The sequence below is a fragment of the Mauremys reevesii genome, linkage group 8, assembly GCF_016161935.1.
Source record: "Mauremys reevesii isolate NIE-2019 linkage group 8, ASM1616193v1, whole genome shotgun sequence".
Lineage (NCBI taxonomy): Eukaryota > Metazoa > Chordata > Testudines > Geoemydidae > Mauremys > Mauremys reevesii.
Genome location: NC_052630.1, coordinates 14261286 through 14283803, shown reverse-complemented (window position 1 = coordinate 14283803; position 22518 = coordinate 14261286). Strand labels below are relative to the sequence as shown.

Below are 22518 nucleotides of genomic sequence, written 5' to 3'. Positions count from 1 at the left end.
CGTTTGGACCCACTATCATGGACTCCCTGCACCCATCAGGGTCCCACTGATTTTATGAGCACATAGTTCCACGTTAATGTTTCTGAATACAGGATCGGGGCCTTCGTCAGCATTAAAACAAAACTTCAACACTGACAGCTCATGTTCATTACCAGACTTTTACTGCTCATAAAAAAGTTTTGGCTTGTTAGCTTTACTGAACATCACTTTCCTGTTAACTTGGAGTCCGTGTAATCTCTTGATGCAAATATGTTCTCTTTAAAGACTTTGAACTAAAGGAGGTTGATAGACTCTCAATAAAGAATGCAAATTAGCCATCAAATTGGTCAGCATAAGCTTTATTCTTGGATTAGGCACTTAGGAAGGAGCTGCACTTGGAATTTAGCTAGTAATTGCTGCCAAAGTTAAGGCAAGGCAACAGTTAGACTCAGTATGGGTTTGGACTGGTCCTCTCCACTCCATGTGCGTTGCAGATTCCCATATTTTGCAATCTCCACGCAAGTTTGCAGCTCTTTGTTTCCTCACAGAACTTTGTACAGTGATTTTTTAATATAAAATATGTCCCACATTGAGCACTAATCTCAATCACTCAAAACTTTCAGACCTGTTTTTAGGAACCCAAACTCCAAAATCTTCACATAGGCTGCATTTGGCAGAAACGCTACAAGCCTGTGATGGTCCAAATTTTAAACATTTTCTTATGAATTGTTGGTTTCAAGTTGATTGTGTATGTTTTAAATCACAGTGCCTTTTGTGAACCCATTTCAGGACAGACACGTATTCTTGCATCCAAAATTGATTTGAAATAGTTTATATTTTTGAGTGGGTTGTTTTTTTTAATCCTGATTTCCTCCATTACCTGTCTAATCTTCAGGATTTTCTTGTTTGTTCCTTCATAACAATGCATCTTAACATCTCCTGGCTGAAGTTCTTTATTGCTTTTGGCACTTGAGACGTTAAAATAAATTGTAACTTGTATCGGTGATGGGAGGTGATTGATGCCACTCCTAAACTGACTTTAGTATTTGATCCTAAACAATAATGAATGAGGCCCCCAAGCATTTTCTGAGGATTAATGATAAATTGGGATTCTTGTTCCATTTATTAATCCCAGACAGTTGGTGGTGTCTTGCTGCTGTCATTATTGCTATTACAACCTGTTACAGCTAGCTAAAAATACTCGGCTCCGTTTCTCAGAGAGAGAGTATGTGATATGCAGGGGTGGCTCTAGGCATTTTGCCGCCCCAAGCATGGCAGGCAGGCTGCCTTCGGCGGCTTGCCTGCGGATGGTCCGCTGGTCCTGCGGCTTTGACGGACCCTCCGCAGGCAAGCCGCCGAAGGCAGCCTGCCTGCCGCCCTCATGGCGACTGGCAGAGCACCCCCTGCGGCTTGCCGCCCCGAGCACACGCTTGGTGTGCTGGTGCCTGGAGCCACCCCTGGTTATATGTGGGAACAATTGGTTAGACCTGCACTGTTGCTGCTGCATCCAACATTTCGGAGAACTAGGGGTCTGATACAAAGCCTGCCGAAGTGAATGGGGATCTTTCCATTGACCTCAGTGGGCTTTGGATCAGGCCCAGTAATACCAATACAGCTGCCATCCACACTGAAAATTTCATAAGGGTTATAATACTTATTTGCAGAATGTTTGTGCTCTATGCCCTAATATTTCCATTCAGATGCTTCTGATTGCTGAAGATCTGCATTGATTCAATTCTACGTATACTTTCCCAACGTGCACATTGCATGCTATTGCAAAATGTAATTTGGCTGCAAGACGTAATGCCTTTATATGCCACTCCATATAAAGTGTCCACATTTTGTGTCAAACTACTGGAATTGTTTCTGCAGAGAGCTACACGCATGTAACATTAGTGTGAGCCTGTTTGGAACTTGGGTTAAAGTTGTTATCTATTACAGCGACCCTTTGACAGCACACTCAAAGCGGAAGGAAATAGGCTAGCAACGTTTCTTAACTATGTAAGTACCTCTGTGTCCTTGTTGTTTGTGCTCTTGAAGTTTGCAGTTGATTCTCATTTAATTTTATAGAAAGATGAACCTGATGCTTTCAAGCGTTTAGGGACTGGAAATCGTGTGGCCACTTTTTTAAACTACGTAAGTATGATAATCCTGTACGTGTCGAGTGATGCTTTCTTAAGCATCACTTTTACAAATAACCAGTTGCACAAGCTGTAGTACCTTCTCACTAAAAAGCTATAGCATCTGAAAATGGGTATTTCCTTGTTCTCACACCATCTGCTGCTATCACTGTTCAGTATCGCTTAACCCCAATGTGCAAAACATAATTTGAATAGAGACTAAATGTTTCTCTTGTTTACACTGGAACAAATCGATTTGCTTCACTGGATTCACATAGGTGCGAGAGGAGAATTTGACTCAGAAGTTTCAAAGTGAAACTTTGAAAGAGGCTGAGTGACTTCAAAGATAACCTTTCACTCAGCATCCTTGCCATCGGATGGTTGTCAAGGGGACTTCCATCTTTTTCACCGGTGTCTGATAGCACTTGATGTTGTGGATCTTCTGGCAGTCTCCCCTTTGTAACTCTCCGCTCAAAGCTAGTATACTGTAGTGTAGTTATCGCCTTTGCAAATGGAGACACAACTAACAAAATGCTACTTCAGTTAAGAAACTCTGCTACAAGTGCAAGTACTGAAAATGTTACTATGGGGCATTTCCAGCATGGAACCTAAGGGCCACATACACAAGATTTCCCTGACTCATCCCCACTGAAATGAATGGGAGTTCTGGAAGCAGATTCCAAGCTGTATATTGCCCTGGCTGTGTTTTCCTGGCTGTTTTATTCTGACAGTGACATAGAGGTTATCTGATCATTATCTCAATAGTTTGGGTCTTCAGTCCTGTTATATAGTATAGTTTGTGGGTGATACAGGGTAGGTGTCACCCCATTTGCAAAATGTTTTGAATTAGCTGATATTTCAAATGTCAAGTGCAGCTTATAAAAACAACCAGACACAACTTGACTGAAACAATGAAAGAGTTGTCTGAAACCGTGGTCCCAAATGAGTCTGTTAGTTAGGATGAAATTTCAGTGGCCATGGCTCATATTGGCTTTTCACATTTTCTGACCAGCCTTGACTGAGATTTCAAATAATAATAATGAAATACATCGTCAGTTCTACATGTACAACAGCAAATTTCCCTTATTATAGGACATGTACAGCATGGCACTATGTCCTAGGTGCCTATTATAAAAGATTGTTTTGTTGCTGAAATGTAGGTTTTTAATTTGCAAAGCTGCATGAACTATGCTTTCTAGATTGGGGAGAGAGGGAATTGGCCCCTAATGCCAATGGCATCCTGTGCCCTTTTATTGTAGGTACCAAGCTGGACACTAAAGTAATAATAATGACCAAATCAAAATGAGAAAGTGTGATGGTATTTGGGGTGGTAATATTTACAAAACACAAGATCCAATCTTGCTCCCATTGATGGCAATAGGGGTTTGGCTGTTGATTCTGCTCTCTTTGAAGTCAAACCCAGTTTTATACCTCTTCACTGGGGGCCTGATCTAAAGCCCACTGAAATCAATGGAAATACATAGAGACGTTTCTGACATATCAGTCTTCATCCTCAAAGGAAACCCTCACAACCTTTCAAAAGATGAGCCTGAACAGATGGACTGAATAGAAACACTGAGTTTATGGTTTATTACAACAACCTGAAATGCACTAATGCCCTCTTTTTGTCCTATGATTGCAGAGGTGTTAACAGGCCACTCTATCTTGAATGGTCCCTTACAACACGTGTTAGCTAACAACTTATGCTAAACTATCTGTTCCACCTTGGGTTTAACTGTGACGCTCACAGTACCTTTCCTAGACCTGAAGAAGAGCTCTGTGTGGCTCAAAAACTTGTCTCTCTCACCAACAGCAGTTGGTCCAATAAAATATATTACCTCACCTACCTCATCTCTCTGTATAACATATACACGTGAAGTGAACAAAAATCTTTGGCTACTTTAAGAGCCTTAAAGGATGTCTAAGCTGAGACATTCCGAGGATCACCCAGACCAGTAAGGGGTTGTCTCACTTTCCTGCCTTATAATTTCAGGTGCCTTACTGCTATGCTGCTGTAGCTGAAAGCCCTGACACCAATAGCAAGCCTACAAGCATAACGGTCTCACCCTGCCTACCACCAGCCTACTCACTCTCAGCAACCTTTCCCATTCTGAGTCCCCAAATCCATCCACTCCAAGTTCTTAACTACCAGACACTAAGGGCAGGTCTTCACTACCCACCAGATCGGCAGGTAGAGATTGATCTATCGGGGATCGATTTATCACATCTCGTCTAGACTCGGATAAATCGATCCCTGAACGTGCTCCCTATCGACTGTGGAACTCCGGCTCGCGAGAGGCGGAAGTGGAGTCTAAGGGGGAGTGGCAGCGGTCAACTCGCTGCAGTCCTCACAGCCAGGTAAGTCGACCTAAGATACACCAACTTCAGCTACGCTATTCACGTAGCTGCAGTTGCGTATCTTAGGTCGATCCTCTCCTCCCCCACTCCCAGTATAGACCAGCGCTAAGACTCTTCCCCTGTGGTTCGTCACACCTGAAGGAGTGAAACCTGCTCCCCCGTTACCAGCTAACTTTCGGAGACACGCCCCACGCAGTTTGCACAACCTGTTTGGGGGGAAAAATAAAAGGTTTATTTAATAGAAAAACCACAGATTCAAAGATGAAATAGTAAGGAAGATAAACACATACAAGTTACACAGAAAATAAACATAAAGACCCAGCCTCAGGTCTTTATATTTATTCATCTGACAAAATCCCTTTTCTAATACAACTGCCTATTGCCTTTGCTCAGTTTCCCAGCATGCCCCCTAGCCCTGAGGGGGGAATCCAGCGTTCACAAACAGCCCCAGGCCTTCAAGACTGTCCCTCAGTTCTGGATCCTTTCACTTCAAACCCTTTTCCTTTTAACAGGGTTTGCGGGGGTAGGGGTTCTTTCTCTCAGATCTGGTCTACACTACAGACCTATACTGGGAGAACTGCGTTGCTCAGGGATGTGAACAATCCACATGCCTGAGCGCCATAGTTATATCGACCTAACCCCTGTGTAGATGGCACCATGTTGGAGAACCTCTCCCACCGGGGAGGTGGATTAACTACGCCGACAGGAGAGCTCTTTCCATTGAGATAAAGTATCATCATTAAAATGCTACAGTGGTGCAAGCTGTAGCGTTTTTAAGTGTAGATGTGTCCTCAGATTGTGTTCATTTATGGTGAGGGAAATTCCCTCCTTTTTCAGTTTGGCAAGACGGGGGGTTTCTTTTCAGTTTCAAGTTGTTTCAGTGTTTTCCCATTAATTCTAATGGTCCACCCTTATCTTTGCCGGGCTGGACAATGGATGGGTACTTGAAGTTAGTTTTGTGTAAACAACTAGCTTGAGAGGTATACATGAAATTGTAGTACTAGTTATGAGCAAGGATATGATTTGGTCATGGAGGTCACAGATTCCATGACTTTAACACATCTCCATGACTTTTGGCTTCAGCTTCGGCGTCAGCTCCAGATGGCGGGGCTCAGGCTGTCAGCCCCTGACTTTGGCTTCAGCTCTGCCGTGACCATACACTGACTTTGGCCTTTCTACCAAGACTGTTCTGTGAATTTTGCTTAATTTTACCATAGCAAAATCATATCCATAGTCAGGGGCATATTATTGTACATACATGAATACATAGATTCATAACCATACCCTGTATACATATCTCATAATGACCATCAAGTTCAGAACATTATAAGCTTTCATAAAAACCTTAATTGGCATATTTTTATACACAATAACATTGTATACAACAACTGCTCATTCTTTGGGGTTCAGACTCGCTCGTCTCCCTTTGGGGTGTCTGGACCCTGATTGTCACACAAGTTTTATGTGTTCTGTTCACACTTCAAATTCAGCATCCTCCGTGTAATTAATTGTCTGTTTATACAGTGTATGGTTTATAACTTTTGTGTTACCACTGGTGCTTTGGGGACTTTAATACCGGTTCAGTGGTTGTGATTTGCATGCTCTGACATTGCATCATACAATATTCATGTTATGGTGACTTTATTAACTTATTTTCCCAGATGAGTGATGTAGAAGCTGGAGGTGCTACAGTTTTCCCAGACTTTGGGGCTGCAATTTGGCCCCAAAAGGTAACAACTGCTTTATTTCTACATACTCCCTCCCCTCTTTCCCCACATGCACACTAAAGTTAGAGAAAACGTTGTTGCTGTCATACACTTATATGGTACGAGTGGTAGTGACTTACTTAGGGCTGCACTAGATGATGGGCCTGCGTATTGCCATTATAGAAAGCAACGAAACCTGGTTCTGGGGGGCTGTAGAATGGCAGTCTGTACACAATCTGAACAATTTCTACAAAGGGTAGCTTTTAATAGGGAAGGAATTGCATGCAGGTAAGATTACTACCTGCTCCAGACACAGTACACCCATACTAGATATTAAACACATCATCTGCCCGTTCCTTAGGGTTTTCCTTTGTTAGCTTAAATAAGAACAAAAAGCAACCTCATCTTGAGCTTCCTTTTTAGCGTGGCAGTACCTAGGTTTTCTCCTGTCCCTGTCCCTAGTTTCCTCAGACTGCAAAAAAGTCCCAGCCGATTTATATGCATGAGTTTGAGCTAAGAACTTGGCTGCCCAAGTGAATGAGCACAGCAGCTGTGGCTCTCCTATGCAGAGTTGTAGCTCCTGACATCCTGTCATAGGAATAAAACAGGGAACCCTTGGATCAATTTAAATGAAGATATAGACAGTCCCATAAACCCAGAGTGCACTATGGCAGGGATGGAATGAGAGGCTTTTTATTGAACAGATGTGAAGCTCAGTAGAGCAAAGAGAAAGGTGAGATAAATGAATGGTTGGAGTTTAAATTATTTCATTTTGATATACTGTCAGCAGTGAGCCACAAGCTTGAAGTTCCTAAGAGCCAGGTATTTGGTGTTTTTACTTTCTCTCTCGCATACCCTCTCTCACATATGCACATTCTGGATAGTTGCGTTGAACTTTGTTTAATCCAGACTTTTGTTTTCAGGGGACAGCAGTGTTTTGGTACAATCTTTTCAGAAGTGGCGAGGGTGATTATCGAACAAGGCATGCAGCTTGCCCAGTATTAGTAGGGTGCAAATGGGGTAAGTCATTGTCCTCTACTTGCCTTTAGTAACAAAAATTGCAAGCTGACTAATACATTCTCCTTTCAGTGAAAAGATAATATTATTTGAACTTCCTTCAAAAGGATTCTGTAGCTTTGACATTGCCATTTTCACTTTTGCCATTTTCAGTCATAAATATACATCACTCCACCAGTGTTGCATCAAATAAAAATCACACATGACACCCAGTTATTGCATTCTCTGCTCTATGTTGTGAATGTCCTTTTTTTTTTTTTTCATGTTGAGAACACTTATAAGGCTGCTGCTTCAATATGGTACATCTCTAGATCCAGATGCCATGAAAATCAAGGATGATTGGGGTTCAAGGCACTGATCCTACGAAAACATATAGATGGACTTAACTTTAAATGTGCAGGTAGTCCCACTGAGGTCGGTGTGACTACTTACCTGCTTAAAAGTTAAACGTGTATAAGTGTTTGCAGGATAGGGACCTAAGTAATTACAGAGGTCCCTTTCTTGTCATATCCCCAGGTGACATACTCTGCCTGGAATATAGAAGGTGGATTCATTAGGTGAACTGGTGACCTGGAAAGTGACAATGTACTTTTGACTAAATAGTATCTGAACAACTTCTACTGCACGACACTTCCAGAGCACTTATGAGAAATACCACAATTAAGAAAAGATCAAATGGAACCCAAAGAGAAGAACTTTTTCTGCAATGTACTTAGGAACTGGTTACTTTCAGATCACCCTAAGTAAAGCAATTGGCATGTGTGTGTCCCCCAACTAATTCTAACCTTGCACTGGAATATCTTTTTCATCATCACCTATTCAAAATAGACTGTTTTACAACAGGTTCTGGAAGTAAATAGATTCTGATGTTATCAGGCCAATGGAAAGTGAATTCTGCCTTTGGGCCTCAGATGTTCACCTCCACAGCCTGTGAACAAAAGTCCACATCCTCAATCCTCTATCCAGCTGCTTTGTGCTGGAATATAGAAGGTGGATTCATTAGCTGAGAATATTTATGGGAATACACTGGGTGGTGTAGACCTCTCTGCAGCCCGTTCTCCCACTCCAGCATAAAGGGCATTGCAGAGGGAGAATTACCAGAGCACCCCGCACTGTGGGGTGATCCCAAATTGGCAGAATAATGCAAAGGGGAATATTGCTATCATTGCTGTAAGTTAAGACTGGCCCCAGAATTGGGGAATTGGAAAGATACCTTGCACCCCCTCCCCTGAGTCTCTTTAGCTCTTATGTGGGAGAAGGAGGAACACAACCATTCAGTTCAACCACCTCATTTTGTTAATCCAAACAAAATTTCATCCCTAGAAACCAAGCTTTGAAGGTTACATGCAGGCTCTATGTGCAGTTCTAACTAATTTATCTCTTTGTTCCACAGTTTCAAACAAATGGTTCCACGAAAGAGGGAATGAGTTCTTAAGACCTTGTGGGTCAACAGAGGTTGACTGAAATCCAACCTGCTACCAGCTCTTCCTTGTGTCCCTTTCCTTCTCTTTCAGTTCATTTCTAAGAAATGATCCACCGTCTATTATGAAAGAGCTCTGGCACTTTTTAAAAAGAATGTCACATCTAGAAGTGAAAGAAGCAAAAGCCTGTAATGACTTGGCAGTACTTGGTAACTATTATTTTCCCCCATCCCTCCAGTTTCACCTTCTCACCACACCCTCCCAATTTCTCTCTTCCATCATAGCAGTGCAAACAGCACTTTTGGTGATTCAGTGCATTTGAGCGCCTGGTCCTGTGCCTTTCATTCCTCAGATGTTTTAGATGTTAAATATGTCATTGAACCAAAGTTTTGTGTACATGTTAAATTTATTGTATTTCTATGGATTGCAAGTTTTAACAAATAAATGCCGTTTCAAAAAATAATAATTATGTCCTCTACTGTCAACTTGTGTCTAATGCTGTATCATGGCTTATCGATGGGTCTGGACCATTTGCTTCATTTAGAAATGTTTATGATCAGATTTGGTGTAGAACTTCAGAGCTCGATCACAAAGGTGCTGAGCACCCACACCTCCTAGTGAAACCAGACTGAGTTCAGGGTGCTCAGTGCCTTGCAGGACTGAGCCCATCGTGTAAATTGGTGTAGCTGTGTTGAAATCTTACAACATGCTTATAATGTTGTGTCTTGGCCTGGATTTTACCTTTGTCTGAATTGACTTCAGTGGATGTGTTGCTTGAGTCAGAACCACCGGATTTGGGCCCAAGCTTGCCCCAGTTAATGTAGACTTGTCACTTTCATTTTTAAAATAAGAAATACAAAAGAATGTACAACACAATAAGCTCCTATGCTTCCATTATCTTAGGAAATAATTGTATATGGGAAAGCTAAAATCTTTGAAAAATACATAGGTAGATTTATGACCGTCTCTAGTTACGATTTTAAACATTTTCATTATTTTTGTGTGGAGCCTTTGAATTTTTGAGACTTTTTCATCCCAAAAGTAGACGTTTCCATTGCATAGTACTGTGCTTTTTTGCTGCAGGAAGCCCCTGATCTAATAAAGCACTTGAACAAATGCTTAACTTGAAGTCAATGGGACAACTCACTAGCAAAGTTTAAGCAGGTGCTTAAGCGCCTGGATAGATTGGGGCATGTGTTCTTGTGCTCAGGTCATTATTATCATTTTCTTCTGTACCAGACACACAAGGAGCCGGATTCCCACCTGTCTTGCATCTTGTGTTGGTCACTGAACACATGTGAAGGGAGTGTAAAGTGCTTCCAAATCACAATGGTTTCATAAAGGGGCAAGGGCTAGAGGATAAGACTACACAAAGCTCAAGACAGTAGAAATTGGGGCCTAATATCTGTATTTAGGTGCTTTACAATTCAGTTTAAAAAGGTAGGAGATGATTAATTATGGGGAGTTAATAGCACAAAAGATCTAGCAGAATTGAGAAGAAATGTTTTGAGGAAAAAATTAAGAAATACAGAGCCAGATTGTGGCTGACTCTTGTGCAGATGTGCCGGGAGGTTGACTTCAATGGGAGTTCTTTTGGCCAGTACTGGTATGAGGGTGAATATGGAGTATTAGGGATTTCAAGTGAACTCCTTAGAGTGAACCGTAAAACCCTACATTACTGCTTAAAGAATACATTGGACTAACGGGAATGGCCTTGACATTCAGGACAGACTTCAGAGACAGAAAATTCAGTTAACTCACAATGCCTAATTGCCCCCATAATGTTATCATAAGATGAACATTGATTTCTTCTCCATTGTACATTTGTAAAGTAACTGTTGAATGAACTAATATTTAAAACAATTATCTATCAACATCCTCTTGAGGGCTGGAAGCACTACACCTACTAGATTGTGTTCTTAGGGAAAGAGCAATTTAGAGCATATTGGATTTCATATAGCAGGTATAATGGACATCACCATCCTTGGTACGATGGTAGGCTAGTGTGGCTCTGATTCAGCAGTAAGCTTCAGCACGTGCCTACATTTTAGCATGTAAATATTTCCATTGAATTCAGTGGAATTACATGCTTAAAGTCTGGCACATGCTTAGGCCTGATTCTATAAAGTACTCATCATAAGTTTTCATTTCACCAGGAGAGGCAAATACACCCTTGAAGAGAAGGCTGGAAGGTTAGATAAACTAATAGAGCTGATTGAATCATTCATTGTGAACGATGTGGATGGGAAGGGTTGTTCACTGAATAATTATTTGTGAAGAAATCTCTTTATCCTACAAACAGCTGCAGTAAGTAATGTGAAATCGTAAGCACTTTCACAAAACCTATGGTAATAAATGCAATACGCCACACTCTCCACTTGAAAATCTGAGTGTTTCTCAAAGCTGGGTAAGTGTTGTCCCAATTTTATAAATGGAAACTGAGGCATAGAATGGCTCTGTGACTTGTCCAAGTCCCATAGTGAGTTCAGTAGCAGTCAGGAACAGAACCCCTGTTTATTTGACCCTGAGGGCAATCCCCTTTAATCTGCGGTGTCCTTTACACAGAACTATTGACTACAATTAGGTAGTTTTCCTGTAATCTTTCACAGCTCTTGTCCACAAGAGTTGCTAAGAATTCTTGTGGTTTCTGGCTGTTTCTTCAGAAAACTCCACTGATGAGCTGTAGCTGTGTTGGCAAAATCTCTTAAGCACAACAAAAACACAAGAAATGATGTGCTTTATTTTATACCAATGTGTGCAGCATATAGCAAACCCACAAACATTTGGATGAAACAGAGATGGGCCAAAACCTAAGATTTGTTTAACTCATTTGAATTTTAGGGGGTGGGAGAAGAATCTATTGTAGCTATAGATTTCTAGAATGACCATTACCATGTATATAGGCTCCAACAGACCAGATCAGAACTCTAGTCAAAAACTGCAAGTCACACCATCTTCACCAAGAGGGCTGGGCTAGACAAATGAGTAATTCACACACCAGACTGACTTCTGTTCACTCGCTCCTGTTTTTCCAGGTAAATGCGTATAATACATAACGGATACGCTCACCTAGCCTCCGGCCTCTCCTGCAGAGAAAGAGGTGGAATGAGTGTGTATGAAAGTGTTTGAACCCTCAGGGCATGGCCCTTCATTATACTGTATACTCTTATAGCTAATCTGATTTGTAAAGTATTGATCTATTAGGTCTGGAGAGTCTGGGCTTTTGTGCAAAACAATGTCTCAAACTCCTGGGTGTCCAGTACACTTGGAGATGTGTGCACAGCTTGTCGGATTGCATCCACCATTCTGCTCCCTGGCTTTATAGAAGATAGACTAGCTATGTCAGCAAGCCTAAAAATGAGCCTCCAAGACATTGTTTTCAGACCTAAAAGAGAGAAGCTTGTGCATCTCTTGGAGTTATCAATGCCTTCCACTATGCAGGGAGAGGAGCGATTTTATCTGTGCGTTACAGGTATGGTGATTTCTTCACACAATTATTTTAACCTGATAGAATTCTGTCTCATAAACACGCTGCTCATGCTTCTATATTTCACAGGGTGTAACACATAACAGCAGCTATTTTTATCTAGTAATCTGAATGGGATTTTTTTTTTTTTTTTTACATTTTCAATTTACCATAATTATTGTAATTTGGGGATGTTAGTACATCAGGTTTAAACAAGAGGGCATTTTTTTAGAGCCAAGTTTGTCTAGAAATGTAAAGAACATTTGACAAGAAGCTGTTAACAATATTAAAGTAATACATTTGACACTTAACTGCTTTTTAATAGATGGCATTTCCCCTTGAAATTAACTGCACATTTAGATGGATAGACAGTATTTATTTTGTCTCTCTTAGTCTGTAGAAGCACTATGGAGATTTGCAGTGTTCTATAAATGATTCATAATGATATAATTTTGCAATGGAATTGATACCACAAACCGGTGACACTTCATGGAGAATATTTGGGATCTGAGCCACACAATTCCAATTACTTGCTTCACCTCTGCGAGAATATATTTTCATTCTGGAGTGAATAAGAAAAGCATCATGTTTAAGCTGGCAAATACCTTTTGACTCTCCATATTGTTACTGATAAATTCTTCATAATGAGAAGACTCTGATGGCAATTCTTATGAAAGTGGTCTTTTATTTAAATAATTCCTTGGCCACTACTCAAAGCCGATTTAGAGTGACAATATCAAAGCTCTCTGCATCCACCATTCTGCTCCCTGGTCTTTTTAAACATAACTAATTATTTTCAGGGTTCTCAATAACCTCACTATTGGCAATGTTCCAGGCAAACATACTCCACCTTTAGAAGATAATGAAAAAAGTTAGTGTTAAAAGTCGTATCTCATGTATTCATCAACCCAAAGAGAGTGAAGATTTGCTAGAAGATAATGGGAGGAGGGGAAAAAACTTAACTCAAAAGTCTAGTGACAGAGAACAGAATTCAATGAAATCTATGTGCATTTACTTAAAGCTCCCAACTATCTTCAATGTCAGCCAGGTTTTGACTTTAATTGAAAAATGCAATATTTGATGCTGGGGGTGGGCTTTTTGGATGGGGTGGGTTGTTTTTTTAATACTTAAAAGGTTGAAATTAAAGCAATAATTTCATCCTTAAATGTTCTTTCCTCAGCTATTTTATATTCATGATTAGTAAAACACACTGATATGTAATGCACATGAATTATCACACGATAATGGTTTTAAAGGTGTATAAATTTGAGGCACAGCCTATTTCTAATCGGGCTAATGTTACCAGTTATTGGTTGCTAAATCCCAAATCATGCTAATACAATACAAGTCACACTTGTCTGTTGTGAGCATTAGTGACATATTGCAAATGTAGCATGGTATAGAATCATTTTCCAGTCTATTATGGCCTGTGTACTTTGAACAAAGAGGGTTTTTTCCCTACAAGGCTGCAGAATATCTCCATCCCACAAGTAAATGCTTTTACTTTATCAATATAAAACAGCAATATGTCCTGCAAGATGATATAAAAAACATGCATGAAAATGCAAAAAGCAAAATTACACTAAAGGGTCTGAGAAAAGCAAACCAGCAAGACAGTTCCCCCTAAGGCAGCCTTTGATACTTGCCTCTTACCTAGCTCTACAAAGTTATTTGTGGACTATGCCTGTCCCAGGGAGGGGCTGGTTTCAGTGATACAACTGAATAGCTTTTTTCCCTCTGTCATTCAGTGTGATCTTCCTGTGATCCCGACAGTCCCATCACATTGTCAGATGTTACAGCGATGTACACAATATTTATCTCTATCCACGAACAGTGCTCATCTGTTCATTTGAAAGGGCCCAATTATGCGAGTTAGTCACAGTTTTCCCCACTTAGAAGAGTGTCATTCTTGCTGCATACTTCCTGGTCCTGTCCAGCTCCTATTAACCATGATGGAAGTTACACCCCTGAAGGGAGGTGGATCAAACGCCATATTCATACCCAAACATCTCAAGCATGTAAAAATAGACTCGGTATGGTTTGCATTAACATGACTATGATCTTGTGACAGTTTAATAACCTTGATGTTTCCAACAGCTGATGTAAACAGCAATTTATGGCTGGGTTATTTTTGTTAATACTAGGCAGCATTAATTGAATGTGTTTAATTGCTTAAAATCCACTAGAACTGTGGATGGTGTCAGTCTTTTGAGGACTGGACTGCTTTACTCCTCTCATAACCTTCACTACATGCAACGCACACTTTATCACCTAGCTGAACTTGTTTTCTAGCACTACCAATAGCCCAGCATACGAGAAGCTATGGGGACAGGAAGGAGAGAGATGGTTGAACACCAAAATGCTGGTATTGGAAGCCACAGATAGTAGCATCATTCGATTGATTTCCATGACCTTTGTTGGGAAGGATGTAGCTGAGACTTCAAAAGACCGAAGTCTTGTCTGTTGTGGATGGAATTCAGTGTTCCCATGGCATTCTTTGTAACAGCAGCAGTTGTCCTTCACCTTTAGCCAGCAGTTCCTGGCTGTGCACCGGTTCCCAGATGTGGCTGTATTTCAGTGGTGAAGTGTTTCCTACAGGGTAGGATTGTGGCTGGCTGTTACTCAGGTGACCTCATGCAGAAGCCAAGCACACTGTAGTCCTTGCACTCAGCAGAGCATAGGGACCACTCCATCCTTGAAACCCCAGGCTACTAGGCAACTCAAAGGAAGAGGCGCAGAGGGGCATTGTCTGCCCTCGTCCCTACTCTGTGCCGGAACTAGCTAGTCAGAGGGTACATGCTGTATCCTCCAAGGGAATGTGCACACTATGCCACTTAACATGGGGTGGTGTGACTCCACACTGACCCTGGGCTGTGCAAGTGTCCGTCTGGCTCCATACATATAGGGCTAGAGGGTGCGTGTAAAGGACTTAGGGGAGCTTTGTAAAAATGCTTTCAGATTGTACAGGAGCTGTTATGTCAGCAAGGAAGTTTTCTCACTGTGTTTGAACAGCCAACTCCTGTGCATGACAGATGCTGATGCCATGTGGATTATGTCTACTCCGGAAAGGCATCCTCTTATTTTACAGTGTGTAGGCAGAAGATGAACCACCCCATTTCCCTCCATGCTAGTAATGGAAAGCAAGTTCAGACACCTGGTTTGTTAAACCCTGGCTTGACTGTAATGTGTGGAGACACATTTCATTAACCACTATGCAGCCAACGCATCCCTCCAGTTGAAAGGGGAAACCACCTAAAAATCCAGATTCCCCATGTTCACTAAATGAAATATTTGTACTTTTCTTTGTTCTACATTTAATGTTGTTTGTTATTATTTCCTGTCCCAGTTACCAGAGAAAAAGATGTGAAAATCACTTATTTGATCACTGTAGAGGAGAAGACAAGCATTCAGTACAAAATCGATTGTATGTGGCTGCTGAAAGATCTAACCTTGATAGATGGAAAAGAGGCCATGCAAGTAAGTCGAATTGCTCTGTGATGGTTACCTCACAGGTAATTTGTGGGGATACTGTGAAGGTTCTTGGAAGGCACCTCACCACCACCTGCCCTTAGCAGGAAGTGATCTTGTCTGTGTTGTGGATCAGCTCCCAGAAACCACCAGTCTGTGGCAGCAGGCCTCGCTCTTTCCATACAGGTAGTGCTAGGCACACACCAACTCCAGCATTTCCCTGCAGCGTTCAGCCCTTTTCCCATTGAACTCTCACAGAATCACCAGGCCTGCTATTCCCAAAGGAACAGGACACACCAGCTTGTACGATACTCTGGGGACCAGCACGTCGCTGAACACGCAGTACTTGAACTTATTCTTTTTTTCACTACAAATATATCATCAAAGGACAGAGATTCTAGCGATAGTGAGTAAGAGTGTTGGAAACAAATGGTTACATATAAAGCAAAATCCTAACATGCTTTCTAGAGATTACATTTAACGAACAAGTTAACTTCCTGACTGCAGAAGTCTCTCTCACCTGAATTTCTCTCCAGCAATTTTTCCAGCCAAGCCTGGTTGAGACCCCTTTGTCATGAAGCAAAATCACTGTCCTTTTGCTTCCTCCCTGAAGGGTGAAGGTGTGTATCCTTTGTCCACCAAGTACAGTAGAGCAAGTCTTTGATGGGGACCTCCAGATAAGATTCTCTTCCCTCCCTTCCTGTTTTTCTCTTCCTGTTAGTTCCTGTCTGAAATCCACACATTCAGTTCAGCCTACACAATACTTGATTTATATGTAAACAGCCAGCTAGATACACATTTCTTGTCTGACAGGAAACCTGATTTCCCCTTTCCAGGTGACCAGCCTCTAAACACAGACCTCACAATTTTCGGTGTATGTACATAAGTCTTTACACAACATTCGTGCTGGCCTTTCGCAACAATAACCAGGGTGACACCAGCTTTTATCTGAGACTTCACATGACACTCTTTGGTGAACTGGAATGCATGTGTCAGACGCCAGAGATGGCCGTAACCCCTATGGACCCCCGCTCTGCCCCCTGCCGGTTGGCACTAAGAGGTTTCTGGGTCACAGATGCTTAACTGTGGTTTTCTATCAAGGAGTGGCCTGGCATTAAAAAAAGGTCTGTCAGTTGTTACCTACTTCAGCTGCATTGATTTGGGTAAAATCAGTGTCTAGCAATGGTGAGAGTCGGGCCTTTTCAGATATTTTTTTGTCTGAATATTTGTCTTGGCATATGAAATCTCAGTGTGTGCTGCCTCTCACCCCCACTCCAGTTCTTTCCATGCCAAGGTGCCAGGTAAAACGTTCGAAAGCACTTAGGTTACATTGGCTTCTAAATGCCACTTTCCAGAGGCACCTTAGTCACTTAACCCCACAGTCGTTTTCCTCAGGGGTAGCTTGTATTCCTCTTATGGAACAGAATTTGTAGCCTACAGGTGAACAGATGGTGGGATGGCCACATTAGTGCTGACTGTCCTATGAAACTAAGTCCTGGGCTTTATCCCAGATACCAAAGGAGATTGGTTTTTCTGGCATGAATAAAGTAGTCTGATTGGGGAAACAGCCAACGTAGCACATGCTCTTCCCGCAGGTGTTCACATGTGAAATCTACTCCAGCTCGAAAGATCTGAAAAGCCCAAACCCTGGTCAGCAGCTGGCCTGTGAAGAGATACTTTGGCTGTTTGGTTGCTTTGGTGGGGGGAAGAAGACAAGATAAGAAACAGTTGAACATTTAATGCACCACTCTGCCCATTTGGGTGGAGGAAGGAAACCTACAAGAAAAAATACACTATGAGTGTACAACAGATGTAAATATTCAGAATACAATCAACCATATGGTTACTGTCCACTATCTGCAGTAGCCCAAATCAGTGGACTACACGTCTAAGACTTTCTGCCCATCTCTTCATGTCACTCTGTCCTTACATCTAAATCCTCAGCTGGAGCGGGGCAGGCAAAGATGGTTCTACGTGACTCAAACCAGCCTCCAGCGCAAGTTAGAGTGGGCTCAGATTCAATTACATGCTGTGCTCTGGTCCCACCTTCCCTGGCTCCCATTTTGCCCCAACCTGCTTTCATCATCCCCGTTAAACCAAGAGGAGCAGGTACGTGGAGCCAGCTATGCCAGCTTCACAGCATGAGAATTCCCCTACAGCAAGGGAACCCCAGCTTTCCAGGTGGGTTGCATTGCCTTAGATGGAATGGGGGCCGAGGATCTCGCTCTCTGAAATGGTAAATTCTTCAGGGCAGAGACTATATCTTTGGCCTGGTCTACACTGGGAGGGATCGATCTAAGTGACGCAACACGTAGCTGAAGGTGACATACTTAGATCTATTTACCGCGGTGTCTTCACTGTGGTAAGTCAATAGCCGACGCTCTCCTGTCGACTCCGCCTGCGCCTCTCGCCCTGATGTAGTACCGGAGTCGACGGGAGAGCACTCGGCGGTCGATTTATCACGTCTAGACCAGATGCGATAAATCGACCCCCGTTGGATCAGTCGCTGCCTGTCGATCCAGCTGGTAATGTAGACAATCCCTTTGTCTGTGTTTCATATATCATCTAGTACAATGTGACCCTAATTTGACTGGGGCCTCTGGTTGCTACAGTAATATAAATATGAAATACTACTCAGCATGTGTCTTGCATATTGGCTATATACTTCTTATATAGCTATACTTCTCATAGCTGGCTGACAGCTCTTGGATTACATAATGCTTGTTGTTTTAATTTGTAGGATTACCCGAAATTTGACATGCATTTTGAACATGTTTATAGCTGGGAAGCCTTCAGCACTGCAGCCAAATATGCGTTTACACGGTGCATACGGAAAATGAGTAAAATTCACTACAGAAGGGACATCGAGTTTGTGAATTTTGACGACGATTATTTGAGCGACACTGGACTCTTCCAAGTATCTGAAGATACGATGCTTACCTTGAAACTTTGTATGCAGGTTTTGAACTGTGCGTGCCTTCTGGGCTGCTTATAGGAATACAACTGGGTGCAATGCTCTGAGCTTGAGCCTTATTAAAAATGACCTAATTTATGTTATACCTAACGACCTCTATTCTGAATACTTTAGGTCTGATTCTGAGCTCACTTACACCAATACCAATCTGAAGTCATTGCATCACAGGGAGTGGAGTTACACCTGGTGCAGAGTGAGACTAGAATCTGGGCCATTGTGTACACTGCATGTTCAATGCTAAACTTTCAACAAAGTAATTAAATCTAAGTCTAATAAACTGCCCACGTGGTACCATTCTGCATATGGAATTGTCATGGAGCAAGTCTTTATTGTCGCATGAGAAAGCAGGGGTTTGTTTTGTTTTGTTTTGTTTTTTGTTGAAATTTAAATAGTTCCTAGAGCAGGGGCGGGCAAACTTTTTGGCCTGAGGACGACATCTGGCTTTAGAAATTGTATGGTGGCCCAGCCCCCACCCCCATCTGCCTCCCCTGATTCTCGCCTCCTGATGGCCCACCCCCAGGACTCCTGTCCCATCCAACTCCCCACCGTTCCCTGACAGCCCCCCCGGGAGCCCGCCCCATCCACATTCCCCCCCCCACTCCCTGTCCTCTGACTGCCCCCGGAACCCCCGCCCCTGACTGCCCCTCACTGCCCCATCCAACCCCCCCTTCTTCGTGACCTCCTCCCCCCCAGATCCCTGCCCCATCCATGGGGCCCCGGGCAGTTGCCCTGCTTGCTGCCCCCTAACACTGTCTCTGGCTTTTATATGCAGAAAAACAGTTGTTGTGGCACAGGTGGGCCATGGAAATTTTATAATATGGGGAGGGGGAAGGGCCTCAGAAAGAAAAAGGTTGAGAACCCTGTTTTGAAACTTATCCATCTGAAGTTCTTTGCTTGTTAAACCAGAAAATAAATGTCAATTGTTTTGCAGAGTGTTTGTGCTAAGAAATATTATTTCCAAATGTTCTGAAACAAAACATGGATCAAAAACAGATATCCTGGACACGCCCTCATTGTAATCCCAGGCATTTCACATGCTCCGCCGTCTATCCCACAGTGCAGACTGAATGTCTTTTATTAAAGGATCATTTCAGACTCTCGTACATGTAGCTTGTTGTCTTCTTTCTTGTCCCCTGTGTGGACTGGAAAAATTAGACCATTCAACTTTTCAATCTGTAGCAAGGAATTCTTTCAAGCAGGGTTGTAGTTCCTGCTGTGCTGAAATGACAACCCTTGTTCCAAGTGATAATACTCCCGCTCCTTTTGCTAATGCGAAATGAGGAGGTAACAAGAGGACTGGGATTAGCATTTGGTGTGTTGTTATTGCAAATGGAAAAAAACTAGGACTGTTGATTAATTGCAGTTTACTCAAGCGATTAACTAAAAAAAATTGCGATTAAAAAAATTAATCGCAATTAATCGCCGTTTTAATCACACTGTTAAACAATAGGATACCAAGTGAAATTTATTACATATTTTGGATGTTCTTCTACATTTTCATAGATATTGTATTCTGTGTTGTAATTGAAATCAGTGAATATTATTTTTGCTTACAAATATTTGCACTGTAAAAATGATAAACAAAAGAAATAGTATTTTTTAATTCACCTCATACAAGTACTGTAGTGCAATCTCTTTGTTGTAAAAGTCCAACTTACAAATGTAGATTTTATTTTGTTACATAACTGCATTCAAAAACAAAACAATGTAAAATTTAGAGTCTACAAGTCCACTCAGTCCTACTTCTTGTTCAGCCAATCGCTAAGACAAACAAGTTTGTTTATATTTAAAGGAGATAATGCTGCCCTCTTCTTATTTACAATGTCACCTGAAAATGAGAACAGGCATTTGCATGGCATTTTTGTAGCCTGCATTGCAAGGTATTTATGTGCCAGATATGCTAATCATTCTTATGCCCCTTCATGCTTCAGCCACCATTCCAGAGGACATGGTTCCATGCTGATGATGCTCATTAAATGCTTCAATTAAATATGTGACTGAACTCCTTGGGGGAGAATTGTATGTCCCCTGTTCTGTTTTACCCACATTCTGTCATATATTTCATGTTATAGCAGTCTCGGATGATGACCCAGCACATGTTCATTTTAAGAACAGTTTCAATGCAGATTTGACAAAACACAAAGAAGGTACCAATGTGAGATTTCTAAAGCTAGCACCGCTCTCGATCCAAGGTTTAAGAATCTGAAGTGCCTTCCAAAGTCTGAGAGGGACAAGGTGTGGCGCATGCTTTCGGAAGTCTTAAAAGAGCAACACACTGATGCAGAAACTACAGAACCCAAACCACCAAAAAAGAAAATAAACTTTCTGCTGGCGGCATCTGACTAAGGCCTGGGCTACACTAGCGGGGGGGTTCAACTAAGATACGCAACTTCAGCTATGCTATTCGCGTAGCTGAAGTCAAAGTATCTTAGTTCGACTTACCTGGCTATCCTGACGATGGCGAGTCGACTGCCGTGGCTCCCCCGTCAACTCCGCTTACTCCTCCTGCCAAGGTGGAGTACGGGCATCAATTTCAGGATCAATTTATTGTGTCCGGATGAGACACAATAAATCGATCTCCGATACATCAAACACTACCCGCCGATCCGGCAAGTAGTATAGACGTACCCTTAGATAATGAAAATGAACATGCATCAGTCCGCTCTGCTTTGGATTGTTATCAAGCAGAACCCATCATCAGCATGAATGACTGTCCCCTGGAATGGTGGTTGAAGCCTGAAAGGACATATGAATCTTCAGTAAATCTGACACGTAAATATCTTGAGATGCTAGCTACAATAGTGCCATGAGAATGCCTGTTCTCACTTTCAGGTGATATTGTAAATAAGAAGCAGGCAGCATTATCTCGTGCAAATGTAAACACACTTGTTTGTCTGAGGGATTGGCTGAACAAGAAGTAGGACTGAGTGGACTTGCAGGCGCTAAAGTTTTACATTGTTTTATTTTTGAATGCAGTTATTTTTGTACATAATTCTACATTTGTAAGTTCAACTTTCATGATAAAGAGGTTGCACTACAGTGCTTGAATTAAGTGAATTGAAAAATACTATTTCTTTTGTTTTTTTACACTGCAAATACTTATTACCAAAAATAAATATAAAGTGAGCAATGTATACTTTGTAGTCTGTGTTATAATTAAAATCAATATATATGAAAATGTAGAAAACCTCAAAAATATTTAAATAAATGGTATTGCTATTATTAACACTGCACTTAATCTCAATTAATTTTTTAATTGTGTGATTAATCACAATTAATTCTTTTAATCGCTTGACAGCCCTAAAAAAAACAACAGGAGAAGTCTTATCCAAGCCAAGGGCCAGGTCCTGCTTACCTTCCTCATAAGAGTAGCCCCAATTACTTCCCCAACTTATGTGTAGGCCTCTCCACTCCCATGTACAGTAAAAGCACAAGATGGGTCTTGAGTTTGTTTTTAGCCTTTTATGTATGTGTGTAACATTCCATGGCTGGGTCTGAGCCTCGTCAGTCACTGGCTGTCAGTCAGAAACAAAGCTCCACTTCAGTCTCAAGTGTCATGGAAATGAGAAAATCTCGGAGGAGAGTGAATGGCGACGGCCACCATCATAGTCACGAATTCTTCAGGGACTACAGGTTCTGTAACATCACTCACAGCGACAGAAGCTGGACCTTTTCTATGCCTGCGGCTTTTGTCAGCGGATGGCTGTCCTGCAAATGAATGCCTCTGAAGTTCAGCCATCGCCAGTGCAAGGGGCCAACCTGAGAGAAACAGAGCTAGAGAGAGCTAAAGAACATGCAAAAGCTTTCCCAGCTATCTGGCTTAAGGGGTAACTTGCTGAGTCATCTGTGGTCTTTCTATTTCCAGCCATACCATTTCTCTTCCTGCCCATGTAAGAAATGTGGAGAAGGGTAGAGAATCTCAAAATGACTCATCACTTTGGAGTAGGAGAAGTCAGCGTAGTTATTCTGATTCAAGCATTAGCTTATTGGGGATGATAATTAGTCCCAG

At 41.9% G+C, this 22518-nt stretch overlaps 2 protein-coding genes across 5 annotated transcripts in view; both read left to right on the top strand.

The window, feature by feature from the left end:
* P4HA2 (prolyl 4-hydroxylase subunit alpha 2) overlaps positions 1-9067 on the top strand; it is a 49571-nt gene extending 40504 nt beyond the window's left edge. For 2 of the 4 annotated variants that reach the window (XM_039485902.1, XM_039485901.1), the window contains 4 exons: positions 2050-2115; positions 6119-6187; positions 7087-7183; positions 8574-9067. In XM_039485902.1, the coding sequence (XP_039341836.1) occupies positions 2050-2115; positions 6119-6187; positions 7087-7183; positions 8574-8644 (303 nt within the window). In that variant the 3' untranslated portion in view covers positions 8645-9067. Of the gene's footprint in view, positions 1-1920; positions 1981-2049; positions 2116-6118; positions 6188-7086; positions 7184-8573 lie in introns of all 4 variants that reach the window. The other 2 variants (XM_039485904.1, XM_039485903.1) reach the window with 2 other exon arrangements.
* Positions 9068-11958: 2891 nt separating this feature from the next.
* LOC120370209 (exocyst complex component 1-like) lies at positions 11959-22340 on the top strand. The gene is made up of 4 exons (XM_039484569.1): positions 11959-12073; positions 15414-15544; positions 18276-18452; positions 22164-22340. The coding sequence occupies exons 1-4, from the start codon at positions 11959-11961 to the stop codon at positions 22338-22340; spliced, it is 600 nt and encodes a 199-aa protein (XP_039340503.1).
* The last annotated feature ends 178 nt before the right edge of the window (positions 22341-22518 follow it).